Below are 27,281 nucleotides of genomic sequence, written 5' to 3'. Positions count from 1 at the left end.
TAAATCATATATTTATTGCTTTTTTGCATGCAGTGATTTAGATCTTGAGATAGAAAGGTTTTGTGTGTGTGGTTTTTTTGTTTTGTTTTGTTTTGTTTTTGGGGAAGTACTGGGGATGGAACCCAGGGACATTCTATCTCCGAGCTATACCCCCAGCCCAATTTTTTCTTCTTCTAGTATTTATTTATTTATTTATTTATTTATTTATTTATTGTGCTACTGGGATGGAATCCAGGGCCTGTCTAATTCCGTGCTATACTCCCAAACCTATTTTCATATTTTATTTAGAAATGGTCTCACTAAGTTGTTGAGAGCCTCACTAACATCTGAGGCTGGCTTTGAACCTTCGCAATCCTCCTGTTTCAGCCTCCCAACTGTTGGAATTACAAGCCTCCGTCACCACCACCACCCCTTTTTTTTTGCGGCTCTGAGCGTGGAACCCAGGGGCATTTGACCTCCGAGCTACACCCCCTGCCCTATTTTTTATTCTTTATTTTGGAATTGGGTCTCACTGAGTTGCAGAGGGCCTCACTAAGTAGCTGAGGCTGTCCACGAACCACAATCCTCCAATCTTAGCCTCCCGAATGCTGGGATTACAAGGTGCGCCACCACACCTGGCTCCCACCTTGCATCTTTATTAGCTTGTGAGACATGATCCTAACATTTTCTGACTCCTAGGTTTGTAGACCTAATTTTTCTTTTTCTTGAAGTCTGATCTCTCTACTATAAGACTCTACTGTCATCCTTTTGATTTTATTTATTTTTAATTTACTTTTTTTTTTTTGCTTCTTGATTTTAGATGGCCATATTCGGTGAGCTCCTGAAAGAAACAAAGGAAATAGGAAATACCATTCGACCTCTGCGCTACACCCCCAGCCCTATTTTTTATTCTTTATTTTGAAACCAGGTCCCACTGAGTTGCAAAGGGACTCACTAAGTAGCTCAGGCTATCTGCGAACCGCCATCCTCTGATCTCAGCCTCCCAAATGCTGGGATTACAAGCGTGTGCCACCATGCCCTTATTAGTCTTTATTTTGAAACAGGGCCTTACTGAGTTGCAAAGAGCCTAAGTAAAAGCTGAGGCTGTCTGTAAACCGCAATCCTCCTGTTTCAGCCTCCCAAATGTTGGGGTTACAAGCGTGTACCACCACACCTGCTAGAAAAAAGTTTTTTACAGTATTTTATTTCTTCTTTATGTCATACTTTTCTCCCCAAATTTGGAAATTTTTACATTCTCTAGACTTTTAATGAAAACTAACATAGGACTTTTGGTTTAAATTATTCTTAACTCACATTTTTGGATCAACCAAAAAACTACAAAGTAGAATGCAACAGAGATTATTACAGGTTTGGATCAGCAGTATATTTTGTATATGCAAGATACTGGATTGAGGGTTCTAGGAGACCCACTTGTATTTGCAGTACTCAGGGTTTGTTTGTTTTTTGGTACTGGGTATGGAACCTAGGGTCCTTTTATCTTTGAGCTACGCCTCAGCCCTATTTATTTGGAAAGTCTTTTTATATTATTTATTTATTTGTTTATTTATTTTGCAGCACTGGGGATATAACCCAGGGCATTCTACCTCTGAGCTACACCCCCCAGCCCTATTATTTAATTCTTTATTTTGAAACAGGGTCTCACTCAGTTTCGAAGGGCCTTGCTTAGTAGCTGAGGCTGGCTACAAACATGGATCCTCCTATTTCAGTCTCCCCAGTGCTGGGATTACAAATGTGCGGTACCACACCTTGTTCCAAGCAGCTTACTATAGAGGGAGTCACGTCATTGATGCCAGTGTACATAGGAGAATCTAGGACAAACCTACCGGTAACCTAACCAGTCACAACTACAGTTACTTCTTGTCTGACAGTTAAGTCTGGGTACCTGTACTGTGTTGGTGACAGTCTCTACACTTGCAGCTCGAAAGAGAACAAAGTAGTAGTTCATGTGAGCCCAATCTCTGCCAAAATAAAGAAAGCAGAGCTGTCTTAGATCTAGATTTTAGATGGTTAGGTCTGGACTTTGGAGAGAACATCCACTTTATACCTTCCTGGGTCAAGGACAGGCAGGTATCAGCATTATTACAAAGACTAGAACTTTTAGGCTAAAGCCATTACATGTTTTTTTTTTTTTTTTTTTTTTTTTTTTTTGCGGGTCTGTGGATCGAACCCAGGGGCATTCGACCTTCGAGCTACACTCTTGCCCTATTTTTTATTCTTTACTTTGAAACTGGGTCTCACTGAGTTGCAAGGGGCCTCGCTAAGTAGCTGAGGCTGTCGGGTGAACCGCGATCCTCAGGTCTCAGCCTCCTGAATGCTGATATTTCAAATGTGTGCCACCATGCCCAGCGCCTTTCATTATTTTTTACTTGCTTATTTATTTATTTATCTATCTATCTATTCAGTGCTGGGGATGGAACCCAGGGGTGTTTCCTCTTTGAGGTACACTCCTTTTTTTTTTGTGTGTGTGTGTGTTTATGTGTGGTACTGAGGATTGAGCCCAGGAACATTCTACCTCCAAGCTACTTCCCCAGCCTTATTTTTTATTTTATTTTGAAGCAGGGTCTCATTAGGTTGCAAAGGGTCTCACTAAATACCTGAGGTTGTCTTTGAACCTGTGATCCTCCTGTCTTAGTCTCCCAGTACTGGATTATATGTATTAAGTCACCATCCACAGCTCATTTTTATTTTTTTAGTTTTTTAATTAAGTGTGTGTGTGTGTGTGTGTGTGTGTGTGTGTGTGTGTGTGTGTGTTGTGGAACCCAGAGGCTTTCTGCCTCTGGGCTATACTCCCAGACTTATTTTATATTTGGAAGCAGGGTCTCACTAAGTTGCTGAGAGCCTCACTAAGTAGCTGAGGCTGGCTTTGAACCTGTGCGATCCTCCTGTCTCAGCCTCCCGAGCTGCGGGGATTACAAGCTCATTTTTGTTTTGAAACAGGATCTTACACTAAGTTGCTAAGGATGACCTCGAACCTGTGATCTTTCTGTCTATGCCTTCCCTGTGCTGGGATTATAGGTGTGCACCACCACACTTGTTTGTTAGTGTACTTGGGATTGAACCCAGGGGTATTATAGTTCCAAGCTACATCCCCAGTTCTGAAAGGATTTCACTAAGGTGCTTCAGGAATCTGTGATCCTCCTGTGTCATGTGCCCAAGCTCTGGCTGTAATTCTTTATTTTGAAACAGAGACTCACGGAGTTGCAAAGGACCTCACTAAGTAGCTGAGGCTGGCTTTGAACCTGAGCAATCCTCCTATCTCAGTCTTCCGAATGCTGGGATTACAAGCATGTGCCTCCACACCTGGCTTTTACTTTTTATTCTTTTATTTGAAACAGGGTCTCACTAAATTTCAGAGGGCCTCACAGGTATTTGATGCTGGCCATGAACCTGGGATCCTCCTGTCTCAGCCTCCCAAATACTGGGATTACAAGGGTATGCCACTATGCCCAGCTTTGAACATAACTTATTTTCTTCCCCCAATGTTCTGTGTTGTGAACAGAGCTTGATTAAAGTGAAATCTTTTCAGTAAGTCAACCCTAATGATAAAAATGGAAGGAAATCCTGTGAAATTTGAGGACCTGCATTTTAGAGTCAGTGCCTAAATATTGAAATGCCACCAATTGTTGTTTGGGGAGATGTGGAGCTAAATTGAGAACAGGAGCACACATCTGCTTTACTGGGGGTGGAACCCAGAGGCTTTCTACCTCCAGGCTATACTCCCAGACCTTTATTTTAATATATATTTTATTTGGAAACAGGGTCTCACTAAGTTGCTGAGAGCCTCACTAAGTAGCTGAGGCTGGTTTCGAACCTGTGCGATCCTCCTGTCTCAGCCTCCCAAGCACGCGGGGATTAGGGTATTACTAGCGTGAGCCACCACACCCGGCTCACACATCTGCTTTGACTGCTAAATATTTCTGTTTCTGTTGCTCACCCACAACAGAAGTTTTAGTGTGTGTGTGTGTGTGTGTGTGTGTGTGTGTGTATTAGTGTTAATTGGGTTGAACTAAGGGACATTCTACCTTTGGAATATACCCCAGCCCTATTTTATTTTTTTTTTAACTTTGAAATGTTCTGGCTAAATTGCTGAGGCTGGCTTCAAATTTGGATACTGTTTCATCCTCCCATTACTGGGATTACAGGTTTGTGCCACATGGCCAGGTCTATAATAGATTTTATATTTTATTTTATTTTATATTTATTTATTTATTTTTGCGGGTCTGGGGATGGAACCCAGAGGCATTTGGCCTCTGAGCTACACCCACTGCCCAATTTTTTATTTTGAAACAGGGTCTCACTGAGTTGCAGAGGGCCTCACTAAGTAACTGAGGCTATCCCAAAACCTGCAATCCTCCGGTCTCAGCCTCCCGAATGCTGGGATTACAAGCGTGCGCCACCAGTCCCGGCTTATTTTTTATTTTAATTAATTGATGGATTTTTTTTTTTTTTTTTTTTTTTTTGTCGGTTCTGGGGATGGAACCCAGGGGCATGCTACCTTCAAGCTACACCCCACCCCTATTTTTTATTATTTATTTTGAAACAGGGTTTTACTGAGTTGCAAAGGGCCTAAGTAGCTGAGGCTGTCTGTGAACCTGGATCCTCCTGTCTCAGCTTCCCAAATGCTGGGATCACAAGTGTGCACCACCACACCCGGCTTCCATAGTAGTAGACTTTTAATGCATGCATTCATTAGTTTTGGTTTTAGCAACAGTTTTCTCCTCACTTGGAGCTAGAAACTGACCTCAAGGCCTTGAGCATGCTAGTCAAGTGTTAGTGTTCTGCATCCTCAGACATTAGTAAAGGAGGGAAGAGAAAATGGAGATGCTTAGTCTGTATTTCTTAGTCCTTCCCCTACATGTTTGGGGTGTTTGTCCTAAGTAGCCCCCTTTTTGTTCCCCCTTCATCATTACCATGCTTATCTTTTGTTTTTGTTTCTTTAGAAAGGTCAGCAGAGAACCAAAAAGATTATTTCCTAGTATACTATAAAGAGAGATGCAGAATATGGGAGCATTGTTATTTCCTTTTTATTTTCTGGCAAGTTGCAGGTTCCCAGTCAGTAAACAAGTTTTGCCTGTGCCACCTAATGAATGTCCCTGAACCAGGGATTTTGAAGTCCTCCCCAGTGAGGAACCTTAGCACACTTTACTCTTAATACCATGGAGAAAGCAGGGTCAGTCCAGTAGGGATAATTGTGTGTGAGCAGCAAGTTTCTGGCCACCTTTTCCTCACCTAGCTTTCCTCTGGCCAACTTCTCATGGCCTCGCTGCTCCTCCTTATGTGACTGCTGTGTGGTTAGTTTGGACCCAAGCCTTGTGTGCATTACTGTCTTTGGCTCATGGAAACAAAGTTGAAAACCATGGCTCACAACCTAGTTCTTCTAAAAAACATTTTCAGACCACACAAGGCGAGATGGTTCTTTAGCTTCAGGTAGTTTTAGGCTTTGGGGGACCTCATAAAATGATTTGCAGGGAGGAGTTTGGAGGATGTGAAACAAGTTTGTGTTTCTTCTGCTCTGTTGGGCACTGCTATCTTCATGGATCTGACACTCTATTTATCTGACAGTGCACTTAGTACTGCTTCGCCAGGGAAAATCACACAAAACAAGCCTGGTGCATCAGCACTTTCATTGTGTGCCGGGCTGAGCCTTCCTTCATATGGTCACATCCCCATTTTAATCCAGTACTCCCTTCCCTGTCCCAATCCCAGACCTGTCTCTTTCTGTGGCACTTATTGCTGGTTTCCCTGAGCTCCTCTTTCCACTTTGTTTTTTGTGGGGCCCAGGAAGCTAAAGCTGTGTGTATTTGTGGATCAGACAAGTGCAGCAAGTTAATATCATTGGCTTCTGAAGGGGAGAGTGAGGTGATGGCTGCGTTTAAGTTGGATTTCCTTCCAGAAATGATGGTGGATCATTGCTCTTTGAATTCCAGTCCCGTGTAAGTATTTTTGTTGTCTTAATTTCTATCATAGCAGGGGAAATGGCCTACTTTTACTTTTGTTATTATTTGATAAAACCAGTCACATTTTTTAAAATTGGGTAAAAAAGCCAAAATCTGGGTCCTCTCATGCCATTGTTTTCTTTTTAGTCTGATTCTATCTCATAACTGCTAATTTCCTCCAAGCTGTAACTGAGCTCTATGCACAAGGGTGATTTGATATATGGCCAGCAATATCAGCTTCAGAAAATGTGCTGGCACCAGTCCCTTCAAGCTCTAGTGCTGCTTTTTTTTTTTTTGCGGGTCTGGGGATGGAACCCAGAGGCATTCGACCTTTGAACTGCACCCCCTGTCCTATTTTTTGTTATTTGAAACAGGGTCTCACTAAGTTGTGGAGGGCCTCACTAAGTAGCTGAGGCTGTCTGCGAACCACATTCCTCTGGTCTCAGCTTCCCGAATGCTGGGATTACAAGTGTGTGCCACCACACCCGGCTTGTAGTGCTTCTTGTATGATAGATATTTTTTGTTGTTGTTATTTTTGTTGTTTTTATTTTTTGTGGTACTGGAAATGGAAACCAGAGGCATTCTACCTTCGAGCTATAACCCCAGCTCTATTTTTAATTCTCTTTTTGGAAACAGGGTCTCACCAAGTTGTGAAGGATTTCACTAAGTAGCTGAGGCTGGCCCCGAACCCACATCCTCCGTCTCAGCCTCCCAAATGCTGGGATTAAAGTATGCGCTACCACACCCAGCTCCCAAGGTGTTTTTAACAGTTGTTTTATTCCTTTTGCACTGGTGTCCACTTTCAGATAATCTTTTATGAGGAAGTATTTTATGTATTATTACCTTTTTGTGTGTGGTGCTGAGAAGTGAACCCAGGAGCATTCTATTTCCAAGCTCCCCCACATACCCAGCCAGATTTTGTATACTTTATTTTTATTTCTTGTGTGTGTGTGTGTGTGGGGGGGTTACTGGGGTTCCTGGAAACCCTTCTACCTCCAAGCTACACTCCCAGACCTATTTTATATTTTTATTTGGAAACAGGGTCTTTTAAACCCGCGGGGCTGGCTTCGAACCTGTGTGATTCTCCTGTCTCCGCCTCCCAAACACCGGGATTACAAGCGTGCACCTCCATGCCTTAGTTGTATTCTTTATTTTATTTATTTTTTTTAATTATTATTAATTATTATTTTTTATTTTTTTGGTGGTACTGAAGGTGGAACCCAGAGGCTTTCTACCTCTGGACTATGCTCCCAGACCTATTTTATATTTTATTTGGAAACAGGGTCTCATTAAGTTGCTGAGAGCTTCACTCAGTAGCTGAGGCTGGCTTTGAACCTGTGCGATCCTCCTGTCTCAGCCTCCCAAGCGCTGAGATTACAAATGTGTGCCACCACGCCTGGCTGTATTCTTTATTTTAAAATAGAGTCTCACTAAGTTGCAGAGGGTCTCACTAAGTAGCTGAGGCTGGCTGTAAACCTGATCTTTCTGTCTTAGCCTCCCAGGTACTAGGATTACAAGTGTGTACCACCACGCCCAGCTTATTATTTCCTTTTTTTTTTTGGGTGGGGGTATTATTTTTTTTCAATTGGGGATTGAACCCAAGGGCATTCTACCCCTGAGCTACACCTTCAGCCCTATATTTTATTCTTTACTTTGAAACAGGGTCTCACTGAGTTGTGAAGGACCTCACTAAGTAGCTGAGGCTATCTGTGAACTGTGATCCTCCTGTCTCCTACCAAATGCTGGGATTACAAGTATGCGCCACTACACCCGGCTTTTATTACTTTTAATTTTAATGTTTTCAGACTATCACGGAGGAGACTAATAGGGTGATTTTATATTGTATATAGCGTTTTGTATTGACATGCAAAATATAATCCTGGATATTGTTTTCCCAAATTAACTAAAAATGCAGCTTTAGCACATGGTTTCAGGAATATCCGATTGTCCCCTACCCTCCAGGAAAGAACACACAACTGACTCTCTATCAATAATTTGCTCAAATAAATTGTGGGCTGGGAATGAGAAATCTTTGTAGCTGTAATACTGTGCAATAACTATATTGTACATACCTAAAAGGCTAGCATGATCCTGAGCTGTAGCTATAGGAACCTGAATTCTGAACTTGATAAAGACCCATTTTCAACCCCTGGGTTCACTCAAAATCTGAATTCTCTCTGATTTCAGTCACTTTAACTAGGCTTCAAAGTATCTTGGAACCTCAAGCAAATGAGGCTAATTCAAACCCAATATTATTAAATAGTAGGCTCTTTCCCAGATAATAGGGGGCTGAGAATCCAAGAGAAAGATGGTATTCTCAAACTTTCTTCTAGGGCTGGCAGTGTGGCTTGGTGGAAGAATGTTTGCCTGGAATGCATAGAGCCCTGGGTTCCACTCCCAGCACCAAATAACTTTCTTCTTCCCAGCTTATTATCCTTGTCGTCCCTTCCCCCATTCCTCCCCCCCCCCCCCCCCCCGTACTGGGGATTGAACCCAGGTGCATTCTATCTCTGAGCTACACTCCCACCCCTATTTTATTCTTTATTTTGAAACAGGGTCTCACTAAGTTGTGGAGGGCCTTACTCTACCTGAGGCCACCGGCAAACTCGGCTATCCTCTTGTCTCAGCCTCCCAAGTACTAGGATTACAAGTGTGACCCACCACGCCCATTTTGTCCTTGTGATATTTACATATATCATTCCTAAGAGAGTGGTCCTCAGGATTTGTGACAATGGAGAGAGTTGATGGGTAACTGGTATAGTGGGCAAAAGTGAAGCACTACTTCAGCAGGCAGCTGAATCAGTGATTTTCTTGCTAAAGTGATTTTGCTTGGGAATGTGATTGAGCCGTAAATTTGTTTTGTTTTGTTTTGTTTTGTTTTAGAATTTCTTTACTACAGAGAAGAAATAATGAATGAGCTCTGGGAGCTCCAGGGGATGGGGGCCCTAGTTGCTACTCTTGCTCAAAATGGATGCCATTGCTACTATTTTGTCAACTCTGAAACTTCCACTGGTTCCTCTTACTTTACTTGAACCCAAGGATATGGATGTTCTTCAAGGATTATCTCAGACCTTTTTCTTTTAACCCTCCCATTGCTTAAGGGGGCACAGGTATACTCTTCTGCTTCTTAGGTCTCTATTCCTCAGATGTCTTCTGAGCTCTATGACTTGAATCCAAAAACTGTCCATTGGATATCTCCATCTGGAGTCTTCTTCCTTAAAAACAATTTACCAATATTTGCACTAGGACCCAAGAATTATAATAATGTCTTCCTCACCTCCTGGAAGTTCAGCTGCATGCGCAGGTTCTGATAGATCCCAACATCAAATTTCCCCTTCTTAGGCCTTAATTGTAGGAGCTAGTTTATGCAAAAGCCTTCTGATTTGTTTCCTTTTATTTCATCCTCTGGATTTTATTGTCCTAAAAGAGAAATCTGAGTCGGGTATGGTGGCACACTTGTAATCCCAGTACTTGGGAGGCTGAGACAGGAGGATGGCAGGTTTGCAGCCAGCCGGAGCTACTTAGTGAAGCCCTCCCAAATTTAGACCCTGTTTCAGAATAGATAAAAATAGATAAAAAGTAGGGCTAGGGGTTTAGGTCAGAGGTAGAATGCCTCTGGGTTCACTCACTAGTACTGGTCTGAGCAGTAGCGCATGCTGGTAATCCCAGCACTTGGGAGGCTGAGACAGGCGAATGGCAGGTTCACAGCCAGCCTCAACGACTTAGTGAGCCCCTCTGCAACTTAGAGAGATCCTGTTTCAAATCAAGAATAAGAAATTGGGCTGGAAGCTGAGCTTGGTGGCACACACTTGTAATCTCAGTACTTGGGAGGCTGAGACAGGAGGGTCATGTCGGTTTGAAGCCAGCCTTAGCTACTTAGACCCTGTTTCCAAATAAAATATAAAATAGGTTTGGGAGTGTAGTTCGGAGGTAGAACACCCTCTGGGTTCCATCTAAAGTACCACACACACAAACACACAAAAAGAAAAATAGGGCTGGGAGCGGTGTAGCTCGGAGGTAGAATGTCCCTGGGTTCAATTCCCAGTACCAAAATAAAAAGAAAGAGAAAGAAAGAAATAAGAAAAGAAAAAGAGAAATATGGCCATATGCAGTGTCATGTTCCTAGAGTCCAAGTACTTGGAAGGCTGAAACAGGCTGATTGCAGGTTCAAAGTCATTGCACAGTAACTTAGTATGACAGTTTCAAAATTAAAAAAACAAAACAAAAACAAAAACAGAACTGGGAGCCAGGTGTGGTAACGCATGCTTATAATCCCTGCAATTGAGAGGCTGAGACAGGAGGATTGCACAGTTTCGAAACCAGCCTCAGCTACTTAGTGAGGCTCTCAACAACTTAGTGATACCCTGCTTCCAAATAAAATATAAAAAGGTCTGGGAGTGTAGCCCGGGGATCGAAAGCCCCTGGGTTCCATCTCCAGTACCCCCCCCCAAAAAAAAAAAAAAACATTAGGGCTGGGGGTGTAGCTCAGAGTTAGAGTGCCCCTGGATTCCATCCCCAGAACCGCAAAAACAAAAAATAATGTTTTTTTTTTTTTTAAAAATGGGTATGTAACTCTGAGGTAAGACTGCCCCTGGGTTCAGCCAAAAGACAGATCTGATTGCTCTCTTATGTTAGAATCTGGGCATAGAGCCCAAACCTGTAAGCATAACAAGGAAGCCCATCACTGGGATTCCAGCCCCTCCATTCCCCCCCCCACCCCCTCTGGTGGTGGTACTGAGGATTGAATTCAGAACTATACTCTTGGCCCTTTTTTTCCCCTCCTTTTTAACAGAGTCTCACTAAGTTATGGAGGCTGAACCTGTGATCCTCCTGTCTTAAGCCGGACAAGTACTGGGATTACAGGTATGTGCCATTACACCGGTTTTATTCCTTTTTAATCTTTTTGGGGTTTTTTTGGGGGGGGGCTGGGGATGGAACCCAGGGTCATTTGACCTCCGAGCTACACCCTCTGTCCTATTTTTTATTCTTTATCTTGAAACAGGGTCTCACTAAGTAGGGGAGGGCCTCACTAAGTAGGTAAGGCTATCCACTGACCGGACCGCAATCCTCTGGTCTCAGCCTTTCGAATGCTGGGATTACAGGCATTCGCCACCACGCCCAGCTTCCCTTTCCAATCTTATCTCACTCTCTTCTCCACTCTGTTCTCTGTCATTACCATTTCTTCCTCACCCCTTAGTCTTTTTTTTTTTTTTTAATATTTTATATTTAATTTGGAAATCGGGTCTCTTAAGCCAGCAAGGCTGGCTTCAAACCTGCGCGATCCTCCTGTCTCTGCCTCCCAAGCCTGGGGATTACAAGTGTGCGCCATGCCCGGCACCCCTGAGTTTTCTATTCCTTTGTTATACAGCCCTTTTCCCTGTTGCGTACATCATTCAATAAAATAAAGCCAAGCCGGGCGTGGTGGTGCATGCCTATAATCCCCGTGCTTGGGAGGCTGAGACAGGAGGATTGCACAAGTTCAAAGCCAGCCTTGAACTACTTAGAGCCTACTTAGTGAGGCTCTCGTTAACTTAGTGAGATCCTGTTTTCAAATAAAATATATATATAAAAAGTAGGTATGGGGAGTATAACCCGGAGGTAGAAAGCCCCTAGTACCACCAAAAATAAATAAATAAAATAAAACCATATTCATCACATTTCCCACAGATTTATTTATTTTTGGTACTGGGGATTGAACCCAGGGGCATTGTACCTCTAAGCTATACCCTAGAGCTTTTTATTATTTTGAAACAGGGACTTACATGGTTGCTGAATCTCTTTAGGTTGATGAGAGTCTCACTACTTCCTGAGGCTGCCCTCAAACCTGGGATTCACCAGGTATGGTGGCCCACACCTGTAATCCTAGTTCTTGGGAGGCCAAGACAGATTTGCAGGTTTGAGGACAGCCTTAGCAAGTAGTGAGTGACATTCTCATCAACCTAGCAAGAACCTGTCCCTGTTTTCAAAATTTAAAAAAATTTAACACCGGGCGTGGTGGCGCACACCTGTAATCCCCGCACTTGGGAGGCGGAAACAGGAGGATCGTGCAGGTTCGAAGCCAGCCATGCTGGCTTAAGAGAACCTGTTTCCAAATAAAAATATAAAAAATAGGTCTGGGAGTGTAGCCCGGAGGTAGAAAGGCTTCCAGAAACCCCAGTAACCCCCCCCCCCCACACACACACACCAAAAAAAAAAAAAATTAAAGAATTTATAAACTAGAGCTGGAGATGTAGCTCAGAGGTAGATGCCTCTGTGTTCAATCCCTAGTACCAAAAAACAAAAAACAAACCCTGCCATTCTTCTCTCTCAGCCTCCCAAGTACTGGGATTTCAGGCCTGTACCACCCTGCTTGGATGGTGACTTTAAAACCTATACCTTTTTTGGACCCAATATCCCATGTGATTGGAAGATCTCCATTTATCCAAATGACAGTTACTTCCTTATAGCATAGACATATTCTGTCTTTGTTTCACTGGAGAACAGCTGGCAAGTAACTCAGACCCATGTTCCTAGGCTCTTTTTATTTCCCATGCACTTTTGTTCCCATTTTTCGTTAGCACAGTATGTGAGCCGCAGGGATCTGGTGAGGTCAGGTGGTGGCTAGAGGTTGGAATTAACAAGCATCTCTTCCTGTGGGGAGGTGGAGGGATTGGCAACTATGAAAATTTTCTATTTGTGTAAGGAACAAAAGGAAATCAACTCATTATGATAGAGATGAAGTGGCAAAATGAATAATGATAGTTTTCAGAAAAGTTTTTTAAACAGCCATGAAGGTTGTGTTTACCAGCCCATTTGGGTAAACACAGATACCAGATATCCACTGAAGCTCGCATATTAGGCTTTCAAGACTAATGTGAACTGGGATATGATGTTTGTCAGAAACTCTGTAGCTGGAAGACTTGGAAACTCCATCTCAAGATGCAAACTCTGGGCCGGGCGTGGTGGCGCACGCTGGTAATCCCCGCGCTTGGGAGGCAGAGACAAGAGGATCGTGCAGGTTCGAAGCCAGCCGTGCGCGCTGGCTTAGGAGACCCTGTTTCCAAATAAAAATGTAAAAATAGGTCTGGGAGTGTAGCCCGGAGGTAGAAGGGCTTCCAGGAGCCCCAGTACCACCAAAAAAAAAAAAAAAAAAGATGCAAGCTCTGTTCACTGCATGCGCTGTTCTTCTAACCTTTCCCTGCCATATAATTTCTGGCATGGTATGGTTTGGCTTAGCTGGCATCCTTCCATCCTCTCATGTGGGATGTAACTCAGGTACCATAAAATTTACCATTTTTATTTTTATTTTTATTTTTCACGGGTCTGGGGATGGAACTCGGGCATTCGACCTCCAAGCTACACCCTCTACCCTATTTTTTATTCTTTATTTTGAAACAGGGTCTCACTAAGTTGCGGAGGGCCTCACTAAGTAGCTGAGGCTGTCTGTGAACTGCAATCCTCAGGTCTCAGCCTCCTGAATGCTGGATTTACAAGCATGTGCTACAACCCTCAGCTCAAAAATTTACCCTTTTTAAAAAGTACACAGTTCACTGATTTTTCTTTGCCCTTTTTAAAAAGTACACAGTTCACTGATTTTTTTCTTTCTTTCTTTCTTTTTTTTTTTTTTTTTTTTTGCGTTGCTAGGGATGGAACACCAGGGATGGAATACCCAGGGGCATTATATCTCAAGAGTATTTGTTTATTTGTTTTTGCAGTACTGGGGATGGAACCCAGAGGCATAATACCTCGGAGCTACACACCCGGCCTTGATTTTTATTCTTTATTTTGAAACAGGGTCTCACTGAGTTGCAAAGGACCTAAGTAGCTGAGGCTGTCCTGTCTGCAAACTGGGATCCTCCTGTCTCAGCCTCCCAAATGCTGGAATTACAAGCATGGGTTACCACGCCCGGCTATAATTTATTTTTGAAACTGGGTCTCACTGAGTTGCCTAGGGCCTCACTAAGCAGCTGAGGCTAGCCTCAAACCTGCAATCCTTCTGTCTCAGCTTCCTATGTACTGGGATTACAATTGTGGGCCACCACAGCCAGGTTGCTTCACTCTTTTTATTTTTATGTAGTTGATAGTGACATCTTCAATTTTAACTCCACTTTCATGAACTCCTGGGAAACTCCCCATATTTTTCTTATTCAACAATGTGTAATCTGACATTATTAATCTGTATAACTAAGCACTCGGTATTTATTGGAGGAAGGAATAAGCCAGTACATAACTCCAGCTACTTGATCTCCACAGCTGCTTCAGCCTGGCTGAATAATTTGCAATATCTGGGCAGTGCTTCTCAAATTGTTAACTACCTCATCGTTCACCCTCTTGTAAAATACAAGATTTCGTATTAAAAAAAATCAAAGCCAGACAGGGTGGCATGTGCCTATAATCTCAGTAGTTGGGAGTTTGATACAGAAGGATCTCAGGTTTGAAGCTAGCCTCGGCAATTTAGAGGGTCTCTTGTCAACCTAGTGAAACCCTGTTTCAAAATAAAAACAAGAAAGCTGGGCATGGTGGAACATGCTTTTAATCCTAATACTTCAGAGGCTGAGACAGGAGGATCGCAGGTTCATGGACAGCCTCAGCTGCTTAGTGAGGCCCTCCACAACTTAGACTCTGTTTGATAATAAAGAATAGGGCTGGAGGTGTAGCTCAGAAGTAGAATGCCCCTGGGTTTCACCCCATTACCAAAAATAAAAAATGAATTAAAAAATAAAATGGTCGGGCATGGTGGCGGACACTTCTAATCCCTGCACTTTGGAGGCGGAGACAGGAGGATCCCGCAGATTCGAAGCCAGCCTTGCTGGCTTAAGAGTCCCTGTTCCCAAATAAAGATATAAAAATAGGTCTGGGAGTGTAGCCCAGAGGTAGAAGGGCTTCCAGGAACCCCAGTACTACCAATAAAATAAAATAAAAAATAATAAAATAAAATGGTTTTGCTAGGTTGCTGAGAGTTGCCTTGAACTTGCAACCCACTTGTTTCAGTCTCCCAAGCACTGGGATTACTATTATGCACCATCATACCCAGAAAAACACTTTTTAAAAACTGAAGATTGCTTGATTGTGTGCTGACCAAATAATATAGGAGTTGATAGCTGATAGCTGGCTTAAATTTTGAGTCCTTTTTGTATACAACATTCATTTTGGCTGGATTCACAAGGAAATGTGATCATTAGTGAGAAATTCCTACCAGCCCACATTTGAGTGCTAACGTTGAACCAGGCACCACACCAGGTATGTCTACAAGAGTGAAGAGGAATTAAAATTCTTTTTGCCTTCAACCTGCTGTCAGTCCTTAGGAGAGGTGAATACAGCCAGATGAAGATATAGGTGTTGAATATATAGTAGAGATGGAAGCTGGGCATGGTGGCGCATGCTTATAATCCCGATACTTGGCAGGCTGAGATGGGAGGATCACAGGTTTAAAGCCAGCTTCAGCAATTTAGTGAGGCTCTCAGCAACCTATGAGACCCTGTTTTCAAATAAGAAGTAAAAGCCCCAGTACCATCCCCTCCAAAAAAAACTTCTGTTTTTATTTGCAAAACGGGATGGATCCCAAGAGCCTTCTACCTCCAAACGAAACCCCCAGCCCTATTTTTTTTTTTTAATTTTGAAACAAGATCTAACTAAATTTCATAGAGCCTCACTAAGTAGTTGAGTCTGTCCACTAACTTTGATCCTCCTGTCTCAGCCTCTCAAGTACTGGGATTACAAGCTTGTGCCACCACGTCCAGCAAGCACTTGACATTTAGATAGTGCTAAATTCAACAAAGGTGGTATGAGAATAGCCCCTGTGGATGTTCAGTTATAAGAGATTAAGGGATTAAAAGAGGTTGGACTCTTTCATAAATTTAGTATTCCTGGAAAGGCATGGTGGCACACGCTTGTAATCTCAGTACTTGGAAGAAGTCTGAGACAGGAAGATCTGGGTTCATAGCCAGCCTCAGCTACTTATTGAGGCCTTCTGCAACTTAGACCACAAAATCGGGCTGGCTGGGGGTGTATCTTGGAGGTCGAATGCCCCTGGGTTTCAGTATTCTTAAGGATCTTCAAACACCATTCAGAAGATGACAATGGTTTAAAAAAACAACAACAACACTTGTTTTTCCTCTAAAGAAAATTAGCGTTTAGTTTATTAGAATCCAGAAGTCCCCCCACCCACCCACCCCCACGGATCTGGGGATGGAACCTACAGCATTCGACCTCCAGGCTACACCCCCCTTCCCTATTTTTTATTCTTTATTTTGAAACAGGGTCTCACTAAGTTGCAGAGGGTGTCCACAAGTCAGAACCTCCCCGGTCTCAGCCTCCCAAATGCTGGGATTACAAGAGTGCACCACCATGCCAGGCTAACCAGAAGATTTAAATATGATGATATAATTTCTGGGCCAAGCAAGCAAATACCAGAAGGAAAGCCATCCTTGTTAGTTTTTTGGAATTTAAATTGTTAATGATTTGGATAAATGGTGAGAGTAGGGCTATGAAATAGATGCTATAATTTTATTTTATTTTTGCACCCCTGAGGATTGAACTCAGGGGCATTCTACCTCCGAGCCACACCCCCTAGCCCTAGTTGTTTTTGTTTGTTTGTTTTTGTTTTTGTGGGTCTGGGGATGGAACCCAGAGGCATTCGACCTCCGAGCTACACCCCCTGCCCATTTTTTTATTCTTTATTTTGAAACAGGGTCTCACTGAGTTGCAGAGGGCCTCACTAAGTAGCTGAGGCTGTCCGCGAACCTTGATCCTCAAGTCTCAGCCTCCCAAATGCTGGGATTACAAGTGTGTGCCACCACGCCCAGCTTTCAAAATAAAATTTTAGGAGGGCTGATGATGCGCCACCACTCCTGGCTCCTAGCCCTAGTTTTTATTCTTTATTTTGAAACAGGGTCTCACTAAGTTGTGGTTGTGGAGGGCCTTACTTTAGTGGCTGAGGCTGGCTGACAACCAGGATCCTCCTGTCTCAGCCTCTCAAGTACTGAGATTACCTTACCAGGCCTGGCTCAGATGCTACCTTCTGAGTAGAAACATTTATAGTACAAGATTCCCCTAGGTCCTTAAAAGTTGTAGGATAAGAATGGAGTTACTACCCAGGTATGGTAGCACACACTTGTAATCCCAGCATTTCGGAGGCTGAGACAGAAGGATTGTGGTTTGCAGAGAGCCTCTGCTAACTTAATGAGGCCCTTTGCAATTCAGTGAAACCCTGTTTCAAAAGAAAGAATAAAAAACAGGGCCGGGAGCTGGGTGTGGTGGCGCATGCAAGTAATCCCAGCATTCGGGAGGTGGAGACCGGAGGACCAAGGTTCACGGACAGCCTCAGCTACTTGAGACCATTCACAACTCAGTGAGACCCTGTTTCAAAAAAATAAAACATCAAAAAAAAAAAAAGACCATCCCCGGTACCAGAGTGGGGGTGGGGAAACAGGGCTGCGATATAGATCAGAGATAGAATACCCGTGGGTTCCATACCTAGCACCACAAAAAAAAAAAAAAAAAAAAAAGAAAGAATGGAGATCCTAAAATAGTATTATTAGCTTGGTCTGATAGGTCTGGGGGGAACTTGTTGGATTTAAAATGGTTGCATTTGGTAATGGAAACCAAGTGGTATAAGTCTTGAAGAAATAGTACATTCGACAATGTAAGAAAAACAATCTGGGTCTGGGAGACTGAGGATAGCATGTTCAAGAACAGTCTCAGCAATTTAGCAATCTGGTGACAACCTGTTTCAGAACAAAAAATAAAGGACTAGGGATGTAGCTCACAGGTAGAATGCCCTGGGTTCAATACCTAGTACCACAGATAATCAAAAAAAGAAAAAGCTACAATAGCACAGTATTGTTTAAATCACAACAATTTTTGAAAATTCATGAGGCAGATTTTTGTTTTGGTCCAGGAACCTAGTCCAAGAGCAGTATGATTAAGCAATAGACACTCATCTTCAAAGGCTGATGTTCTAATCAGGTATTTTAGGCAGAAATCAGGTGATTCTCTTCTAACATCTATTGAAAAACTTTACCAGTAATTTTGCCCCCTTGGGAGGCTGGGGCAGGAAGATGACAGGTTCAAGGCTAGTGCATGTTAACCGAGTAAGACCTTTTTTTTTTTTTTTTTTTTTTGTAGTACTGGAGATAGAACCCAGGGGCATTCTAGCTGCACCCCAGCTTTATTTTATTTTATTTTATTTTTTTTGAAACAGAGTCTCACTAGGTTGATAAGAGTCTCACCACTTGCTGAGACTCCTCGAATCTGCAACCCTCCTGTCTCAGCTTCCCAAGTATTGGGTTTGTTTGTTTGTTTGTTTATCGTGGTGCTGGGGATTGAACTCAGGGGCATTCTACCTCTTAGCTACACCTCCAGACCTATTTTATTCTTTATTTTGAAACGGTCTGAGTTGCAGAGGGCCTCACAAATTATTGAGGCTGGTCACAAGCCTGCGATCCTCCTGTCTCAGCCTCCCAAATACTAGGATTATAGGTGTGTGCCACCATGCCAGGTTTAATAAGACTATTAAAAAGGGAGAAGGAGCCTTGAGTGGTGGCGCACGCTTGCAATCCCAGCATTTGAGAGGCTGAGACAGGAGGATTCGGGTTCGTGAACAGCCTTAGCTACTTAGGCCCTTTGCAACTCAGTGAGACCCTGTTTCAAAATAAAGAATTAAAAATAGGGCTGGGGGTAGCTGGGCATGGTGGCGCAGGCTTGTAATCCCCGCGCTTAGAAGGCTGAGACAGGAGAATCGCACAGGTTCAAAGCCAGCCTCAGCTGCTTAGTGAGGCTCTCAGCAACTTAGTGAGACCCTGTTTCCAAATAAAATATATATTAAAAAAATAGGTCTGGGAGTATAGCCCGGAGGGTAGAAAGCCTCTGGGTTCCACTACCAGTACCACAAAAAAAAGGGGGGGGGGGCTGGGGATGTATCTCAGAGGTGGAATGCCCCTGGGATTCATCCTCAGTACTTGGGAGGCTATTGCCAGGTACATAGCAAGGCCCTCTGCAGCTTAATGAGACCCTGTTTTAAATTGAGAAGTAAAGCCTGAGGGTATATTTTAGAGATAGAATGCCCCTGAGTTCAATGTTCATACCATAAATAAGTGAAAGGAAGGAAGGAAGGAAGGAAGGAAGGAAGGAAGGAAGGAAGGAAGGAAGGGAAAGAAGGAAGGCAGGTGTTCAAAGAAAAGAAAGAAGGAAGGCAGGTGTTCAAGCGAGCTGGTTATGTACTCAAAAATAGAACCCCCTGGGTTCAATACCTACTACCCAAAAAGAAAACAAAATCTGATCTTGTTTTGGGAGCTGTACTTTGTAATTTCTTCTGAGAAATCTTATTTAGGACAACACAAGTGACATTGTTGATTCCTTAGTTTAAAACTAGGGTGTTCTAGAGATGGGCATGGTGGTGCACGCTTATAGTCTCCAGCATTCAGGAGGCTGAGATGGGAGGATCATAGTTTGTGGTCAGCCTTAGCTACTTAGTGAAGCCTTTTGCAATTCAGTGAGACCTTGTTTTAAAATAAGGAATAAAAATAGGGCTGGGGTTAGCTCAGGGTTAGAATGGAAAATGATTGAAAGCTAAAAAAGAAAACTTCCACAAACCAGCATAAATTAAAAAAAATTTTTTGTTTTATTTCCTGCAGCTCAAAGAAAATGAACGGCACTCTGGACCATCCAGATCAACCAGATCTTGATGCTATCAAGATGTTTGTGGGCCAGGTTCCAAGGACCTGGTCTGAGAAAGACTTGAGGGAACTCTTCGAACAGTATGGTGCTGTCTATGAAATCAATGTCCTAAGGGATAGGAGCCAAAACCCTCCTCAGAGCAAAGGTGAGGGCTTATATATGAAGTCCTGCTGTGTATACCTTTATCTCTCATTGCCAGTTTTTTTTTTTTTTTTTAAAATAGGAGCTCTGTGTTCCAATTTAAACACATTTAATGGCTTAAAAATAGTAAGTTAAGATGATATCATGAAAAGTATTTGTAAATTGGATCTGGGCGGTCCTTTGTGAGAGCCCTGAATTCAAGAGATAGACTCATGAGTGTATCATTTGATCTGGGATGGAATGACAAGAATAAAATTTGCAGTAAGCTGGCCTGTGAGACCCTGTTTCCAAATAAAGTATAAAATAGGGCTAAGGGTATAGCCCAGAGGTAGAAAGCCCCCTGGGTTCCACCCCCAGTACCACCCCCCCAAAAAAAATGCTGGGCATGGTGGCACTTGGGAGGCTGAGACAGGAGGATTGTGCAAGTTTGAAGCCAGCCTTAGCTACTTAGTGAGGCTCTCAGAAACTAAGTTAGACCCTGTTACCAAATAAAATATAAAATAGGTCTGGGAGTATATAGCCCAGAGGTAAAAAGCCCCTGGGTTCCATCCCCAGTATCACCCCACCCCCACCCCCCAAAAAATGCAGTAAACCACAATACCAGCCACATACATAGGTATTCTTTGGTATTTTGACTAGGGTAAACTGAAAGAGATTGGCTGTGTACCCATGGATTTCCTATTGTTGTTACAGAGACTTTGTAGAATGGTTTATCAACCAAGAAAGTCTTGGTTAGGCAACTTGTTTGCTATAGCCTACAAATCAACAGGAAAAGAAAGGCTAAGCTGCTACCAGAAATACCAGTAGAGTAGGCATTTCGTTATTTCTACTGATGGTAGATAGGCATTAGCTTTGCCCCCATATACACACAGAAATGTTCTTATTTTCCAAATGACTAATTTCAGAGTAATTTTCTATGAAATGTGCTCTTCAATGCAAACGTGAACAAGCATGAGGGTCATGTTTGAAACCAGCTTAATAGCAGAGGATCTAGAAGCAGGGGAATTATTTTCTCTTTGAGGCATAGTAAATAAAAAATATAAAGTTTCATCGTTTCTGAAAATGACCGGCAATGCTACAGTAATTTAAAATTTTAACTATAGCTGGGCATGGTGGCGCATGCTTGCAATCCCAGCGCTTGGGAGGCGGAGGAGACAGGAGGATCACGCAGGTTTGAAGCCAGCCGCGTTGGCTTAAGAGACCAGTTTCCAAATAAAAAAAGTATAAAATGGGTCTGGGAGTGTAGCCTGGAGGTAGAAGGGCTTCCAGGAACCCAGTACCACCATTTTAAAAAAAAAAAAAAAATCTAACTATAGTGTGATTTCGGAAGAAATCTATATTGTATCTGTCATGAGAAAATAGGAACATCAGAATGTTGAAGCCTAAAATTTACAAGAAACATCTCCCCTTTTCTGACCCCCACTGAAGATAAAAACAAGGCACAAAAATACAGATTTCAAAGCAGTATCATGTGCTGTTAGAAGTATAATTATAGTTAATATGAACCAAGAACCCCAGCAAATATATTAAGAGGTTCTTGATCTTAAGTCACTTGATAATTTAATAAATGGTTATATTTGAGTCATAGGTTAGAAACTGGCAACAATATAGGAGGGAGTATATTGTACTAAGAGAGTAAGGAGAAGAGTTCTAAGACTACAAGCCGTAAGAGTATGGGGTGCTAGTTCTGGCTGAGTTTTACTGCTCAGCACACCATCTGGTGCTCCCAGTAGGATGGGTCAAATGGCATAGCAAGTGACTTTTGTAAAGGCAGTCAGCTTTCCCAAGAAGTTAGATAAGTAGCTAAATAGAAGATCTGTCTACTGATTAGGAAAAGACTAAAATCACAAAGAAAATGCTTAAAAAGTAATCTCTTTTTAAGTTTTACCATGTCATTGAAGGGAAGGTGTGCTCTAGGAATTACCTGTTTTCAAAGCACTATTTTGATTTTGTGAAATTTTGTTTACTACAGGGTGCTGTTTTGTTACATTTTACACCCGTAAAGCTGCATTAGAAGCGCAGAATGCCCTTCACAATATGAAGGTTCTTCCAGGGGTAAGAAAGCTTTTACTAGTAAATGGAACTTTGGTGGTTTTTTTGGTACATGAAACATGCTTATAATTACCAGGCCTACCCTGAAAATGATTTTAGTGAAAAGATAACTGCCATGAAAATAAAGGTAGCATTTTGAAGTCGAACATGATGGCGCATTCTTGTAATCCTGGTACGTGGGAGGGTAAGACAGGAGGATCACAGGTTCCAGGACAGTCTCCGCCAGTAGCGAGACTCATCAACAGAGTAAGACCCTGTTTCAAACTTAAAAAAAAAGGGGGGGGGCTCTGGATGTAGCTTGGAGATAGAATGTCCCTGGGTTCAATCCCCAACCCCCAAAACCACACACACATAAAAAAGGGCAGCACTTTAAATAAATTACACACAAGGCAGCATTTTAAATAAATTAGGCTGAATCGTAATCCATGTACTTCGGGGGATTGTAGGTTTGAGGACAGCCTCAGCAAGTAATGGGACTCTCATCAGTGTAGCCAGACCCTGTTTCAAAATAAAAAATAAAGTACTTGGAAGGCTAAGACAGGAGGACAGCAGGTTCGTGGCCAGCCTCAGCTACTCAGTGGTCCTGCAACTCAGCGAGACCCTGTTTCAAAATAAAGAGTAAAAGCCTGGAGTGGTGGTGCACACTTGTACTCCCAGCATTTAGATGGCTGAGACACACGGATCACGGTTCACAGACAGCCTCAGCTACTTAGTGAGGCTCTTTGCAACTCAGTGAGACCCTGTTTCAAAGTAAAGAAAAAAATATGGGCCAGGCGTGGTGGCACATGCTTGTAATTGCAGCATTTGGGAGGCTGAGACGGCAGGATCACGGTTCGCAGACAGCCTCAGCTACTTCATGAGATTCTTTCCAACTCAGACCCTGTTGCAAAATGAAGAATAAAAAATAGGGTTAGTGGTGTACCTAGGAGGTAGAATGCCCCTGGATTCCATCCCCAGTACCACTAAATAAATAAATAAATAAATAAATAAATAAATAAATAGTAAAAAAAAAAAATAGGGATGGGGTTTTAGCTCTGAGGTAGAAAGCCCCCTGGGGCTCAATCCCTGGTACCACAAATAATGAAATAAATAATTTAAATAAAAGATTAAGAAATAGAGCTGGGGTGGAGTTTGGAGGTAGAATGTTCCTGGGTTCAATCCCCAGTACCATCAAATTAAAAATTAAAATAGTTCTCTTTCCATCAAGAGTCCTGGATATTTTCACTTCTTGACTCATATTCTTTCTATTGTCACGTTTTTTGGAAAAAGATCATGAGACAGACATATGTTCAGAGAGTTCTTACAGCTCTAGTATTGATATGTCTTTGGAGTCCTCATTTATAGTTTTGAATGCCATCAGTGTGTACACAGATAAATACTCTAGCATTTTTGTTTCTAGATGCATCATCCTATACAAATGAAACCTGCTGATAGTGAGAAGAACAATGGTAAGCAAGCATTATCAAGTCTCCCCCTTATTTCTTCCTTGTTTGTTTGCTGCCCTTATATTATCTAGATTGAATTGAGCTCTTGAGAAGTCTCATCTAGAACTGGGTACCATGGCACATGTCTGTAATTCCAGTACTTGAGAGGCAAAGCAGGAGGATCCAGGTTCAAGGCCAACTTCAGCAACTTTGTAAAATCTTGCTTATTTATTTATGGATGGATAAATGGATGGATGGATGGATGGATGGATGGATGGATGGATGGATGGACGGACGGACGAACGAACGGACGGACGGTATAGCTCAGAGGAAGAACTCCTTTGGGTTCAGTCCCCAGTGTGCCCCACCACCAATTCCAAGTTCAGTTATTATGTGAATTGGAGAACATTTTCAGTGGGAAGCATGTGTTCCTTTATTACTGAGAGGAGAGTTTGGCTTAAGCCAACTTGAAAAGGCTATATGAAAATGAGCAAAGCATCCCAGGAGTCACCTATGACAGCCATGCATGGTGTAATCCTTGAGTTTTGGGGTTCCTAAGTGAAAATGTGGGCAAGAGAACCCACATGAAAACTGGATGGCAGCTGGCTCATAAAGGTTAATTTGGACAGAGCATAGCAGAACAATGTAGAACACATGGCTGAAACTTTTCCTGGTGTCTATGAGAAGTCTATGGGCAGGGATGTTAATTTTGAATTCCCAGAGTTTGAGTTGTAAACAAAAATGATTAAAGTACTGTTCACAGTTTAAAAAGAAAATAGTTGGAAGAGTAGATAGTCTATTCAATATACTGTTCTAGTCACATCAAGGTTGAAAATCTCTTCTGTAGTATTGCTGGAAGGAGAAAAATTAGGTACTATACAAGATGCTAAGTACTTTGCATTTAATACCTATAGTGACCCTTTAAGATAAACCTAATTATCTTATTAATCAAATGAAAAAATTAAGCCGGGCGTGGTGGCACACGCTTGTAATCCCAGCATTTGGGAGGCTGAGACTGGAGTATTGCAGTTCGCAGACAACCTCAGCTACTTAGTGAGACCTTCTGCAACTCAGTGAGACCTGATTTCAAAATAAAGAATAAAAAATAGGGCAGGGGGTGTAGCTTGGAGGTCGAATGCCCCTGGGTTCCATGAAAAAAATTGGTTAAGTAACTTTAACAAAAGTATACGAAGCTATCATATTTTAATACTTCCAATAATTTAAAAATACTATTGTTATTTATAAGAGCAGATGTTAAATTACGAGTGGGGGTGTGTTTTTGAATCTACGAAATACAGTGTGAGGCACAGAGCCAGGATTCAAACCCAGGTGGTCGCTGGGTGTAGTACCACCAAAATAAATAAATAAATAAAAAGTATTAAAAAAAAAAAACACCCAGGTGGTCTGTGCCATGCTGCATTGTAGTAATGATATTCAAGCCTTCTGTGTTTGACTTTCTTAGCAGTGGAAGACAGGAAGCTGTTTATTGGTATGATTTCCAAGAAGTGCACTGAAAATGACATCCGAGTCATGTTCTCTTCATTTGGACAGATTGAAGAGTGCCGGATATTAAGGGGACCTGATGGCCTGAGCCGAGGTAGTACATTTTTAACTTTTTTTTTAAATTAATTAATTAATTTTTTCTTTTTGCAGGTTTGGGGATGGAACCCAGGGGCATTTGACCTCCGAGCTACATCCCCTGTCCTATTTTTTATTCTTTATTTTGAAACAGGATCTCACTAATTTGCACAGAGCCTCACTAAGTAGCTGAGGCTGTCCGCGAATCGCGATCCTCCAGTCTCAGCCTCCCAAATGCTGGGATTACAAGCGTGCGCCACCATGCCCAGCTCATTTTTAACTTTTAAAGATACTTTTATTAGTTGGGCATTTTGATGCACACCTGTAACTCCAGCCCTTTGGAGGCTGAGACAGAAGGATTGCAGGTTCAAGATCAGCCTCAGAAACTTAGTAAGACTCTCAAGCAACCTGGTAAAACCCTGTTTTGTGACCAAAAAACAGGTGTGGTAATGTGGAAAGGGAATACTTCTGAGGTAGTATGCCCTTGTTTTCAGAAACCCCAGTACTCCAAAGACATGTGGTAACTTCTTAAATTTGGAGTCTCTTTTTAATTGGACCAGTAGAAATCAGGTTCCTAGCCACCAGTGGCCCTGCCACAATGAAGAGGTGTGACTGCTGCTTCCTGCTATATTTCGGCTCCTCCTCCTACTTTTGTTTTTTATTCTCCCAGCCCTCTAAGGAGTCACACCAACCACTTAAATATTATGTATTTAAATTTTCTCTTTTTGTGCTTGGAGAAAATCTTGATGCCAAAATAAACGTTTCCCTCTCTCTTTTTCATATTTTTTTTCCCATGGGAAACTAAAAGTTGTGATTTCTTCTTTCTTTCTCAAGCACTTTTATTCCTCTCTTTGTTTCTCTGGTTTTCCATTATAGTGTTTACTGTCCTAGTAAGGCATATCTTTCTCCTCTACTAGTTCCCAAAACCCTGAAGACAGGGACTGCAGTTGTATTGCTGTCATGGTAGTTGGCATCTTAGTAGGTACTTAGCAGGTGTCTATCAGATAAGTATGTAAATAAATGATGAGTTATTGACTCTTCTTTTACCAGGTTGTGCATTTGTGACTTTTACAACAAGAGCCATGGCACAGACGGCTATCAAGGCAATGCACCAAGCACAGACCATGGAGGTAGGGAGCTTATAGGGAATATTCCTTCTCCTGAGAATGCTGGGACAATTGGCCATCAAGGTTCAGTAACATGCACAGCAGCAAATTGCCCTAAATAGCCATTCTATCTTAAATTAAAAAAACAGCCATGGTGGTGCCTGCCTGTAATTCCAGCTCTTGGAAGTCTGAGACAAGAGAACTGCAGGTTTGAGGTCAGCCTTGACAACTTAGACCCTGTTTCAAAATAAAAAGTAAAAAGGACTGGGTTGTAGCTTGAAAGTAGAACGCCCCTGGGTTTGATCCCTAGTACGAATAACTAGCTAACTAGCTAAAAAAATAAATATTAAAATTAATATATTGGAAATAGTTGCTCTCTTAAATTCTCTTTTGAGCCAGGTGTGGTGGCACACGCTTGTAATCCCAGCATTTAGGAAGCTGAGACAGGAGGATTGTGGTTCACAAAGCCTCATCTACTTAGGCCCTTTGCAACTCAGTGAAACCCCATTGCAAAATAAAGAATAAAAAATAGGGCTGGAGTTGTCACTTAAGTAGAATTTCCCTGTGCTCCATCCCCAGTTCCATCCGCATTTTTGTTTTTGTTTTTGTTTTTGTTTTTGTTTTTGTTTTTGTACTAGGGATGGAACCCAGGGAGTATTCTACCTCAGAGCAACACCCCCAGCCCTATTTTTTATTTCCTATTTTGAAATAGGGTCTCACTGAGTCTCAGAGGGCCTCACTAAGTTGTTGAGGCAGGCTTTGAACCTATGCAATCTTCCTTTCTCAGCCTCCCAAATGATGGGATTACAAGCATGCGCCACCATGCCTGGCCCCAGTACCACAATTAAAAAAAAAAAAAAAAAAAAAAAAACTCTTGCCACTGGTGTCTACCAGGAAGAAAGTCATTTGGCAGTGAGTGAGATTAGAATGTAAGCTGCATGTCATCAAAAGTATATTTTTTCCCCTTCACCCTGAAGAAGTTTGACCCTTTGGTTTTGGTGTTTTCATAGGGCTGCTCATCCCCCATGGTGGTAAAATTTGCTGATACACAGAAGGACAAAGAACAGAAGAGAATGGCGCAGCAGCTCCAGCAGCAGATGCAGCAAATCAGTGCAGCATCTGTGTGGGGAAACCTTGCTGGTCTAAATACTCTTGGACCCCAGTATTTAGCAGTGAGTCTTTGTGGTTTGCTTTCTGCACACTGTGCAAGCTCTCAGCTGTTTCTTCTTCTGCTGTCCTTAGCTAACAAATACAGCGGCATTTACAATTTTTGGCATATAGAGATTGTACATGAAAATCCAGGAAGTGCAATTTTTTTCTTAAGTCACATCAGTCTGTCTCCCATTCTGTCTTTCTCTGATCATGTGTCTTTGGTTATATCTTGGGGG

At 42.3% G+C, this 27,281-nt stretch overlaps 1 protein-coding gene across 17 annotated transcripts in view; it reads left to right on the top strand.

The window, feature by feature from the left end:
- Positions 1–5,787: 5,787 nt before the first annotated feature.
- CELF1 (CUGBP Elav-like family member 1) overlaps positions 5,788–27,281 on the top strand; it is a gene marked incomplete at both ends in the record, with an annotated part of 39,071 nt that continues 17,577 nt past the window's right edge. For 8 of the 17 annotated variants that reach the window (XM_080715355.1, XM_080715361.1, XM_080715360.1 and 5 more), the window contains 7 exons: positions 5,863–5,933; positions 19,550–19,737; positions 21,706–21,788; positions 23,185–23,233; positions 24,672–24,806; positions 25,838–25,917; positions 26,904–27,065. In XM_080715355.1, coding sequence (XP_080571481.1) covers positions 5,863–5,933; positions 19,550–19,737; positions 21,706–21,788; positions 23,185–23,233; positions 24,672–24,806; positions 25,838–25,917; positions 26,904–27,065 — 768 coding nt within the window. Of the gene's footprint in view, positions 5,934–19,549; positions 19,738–21,705; positions 21,789–23,184; positions 23,234–24,671; positions 24,807–25,837; positions 25,918–26,903; positions 27,066–27,281 lie in introns of those variants that run through there. The other 9 variants (XM_080715352.1, XM_080715362.1, XM_080715356.1 and 6 more) reach the window with 4 other exon arrangements.

This window comes from Muscardinus avellanarius (genome assembly GCF_963383645.1).
Source record: "Muscardinus avellanarius genome assembly, chromosome: 1".
Taxonomy (NCBI): Eukaryota; Metazoa; Chordata; class Mammalia; order Rodentia; family Gliridae; genus Muscardinus; species Muscardinus avellanarius.
The sequence above is the reverse complement of the archived record's forward strand: the minus strand, read 5'-3'. Positions and strand labels throughout refer to the sequence as shown.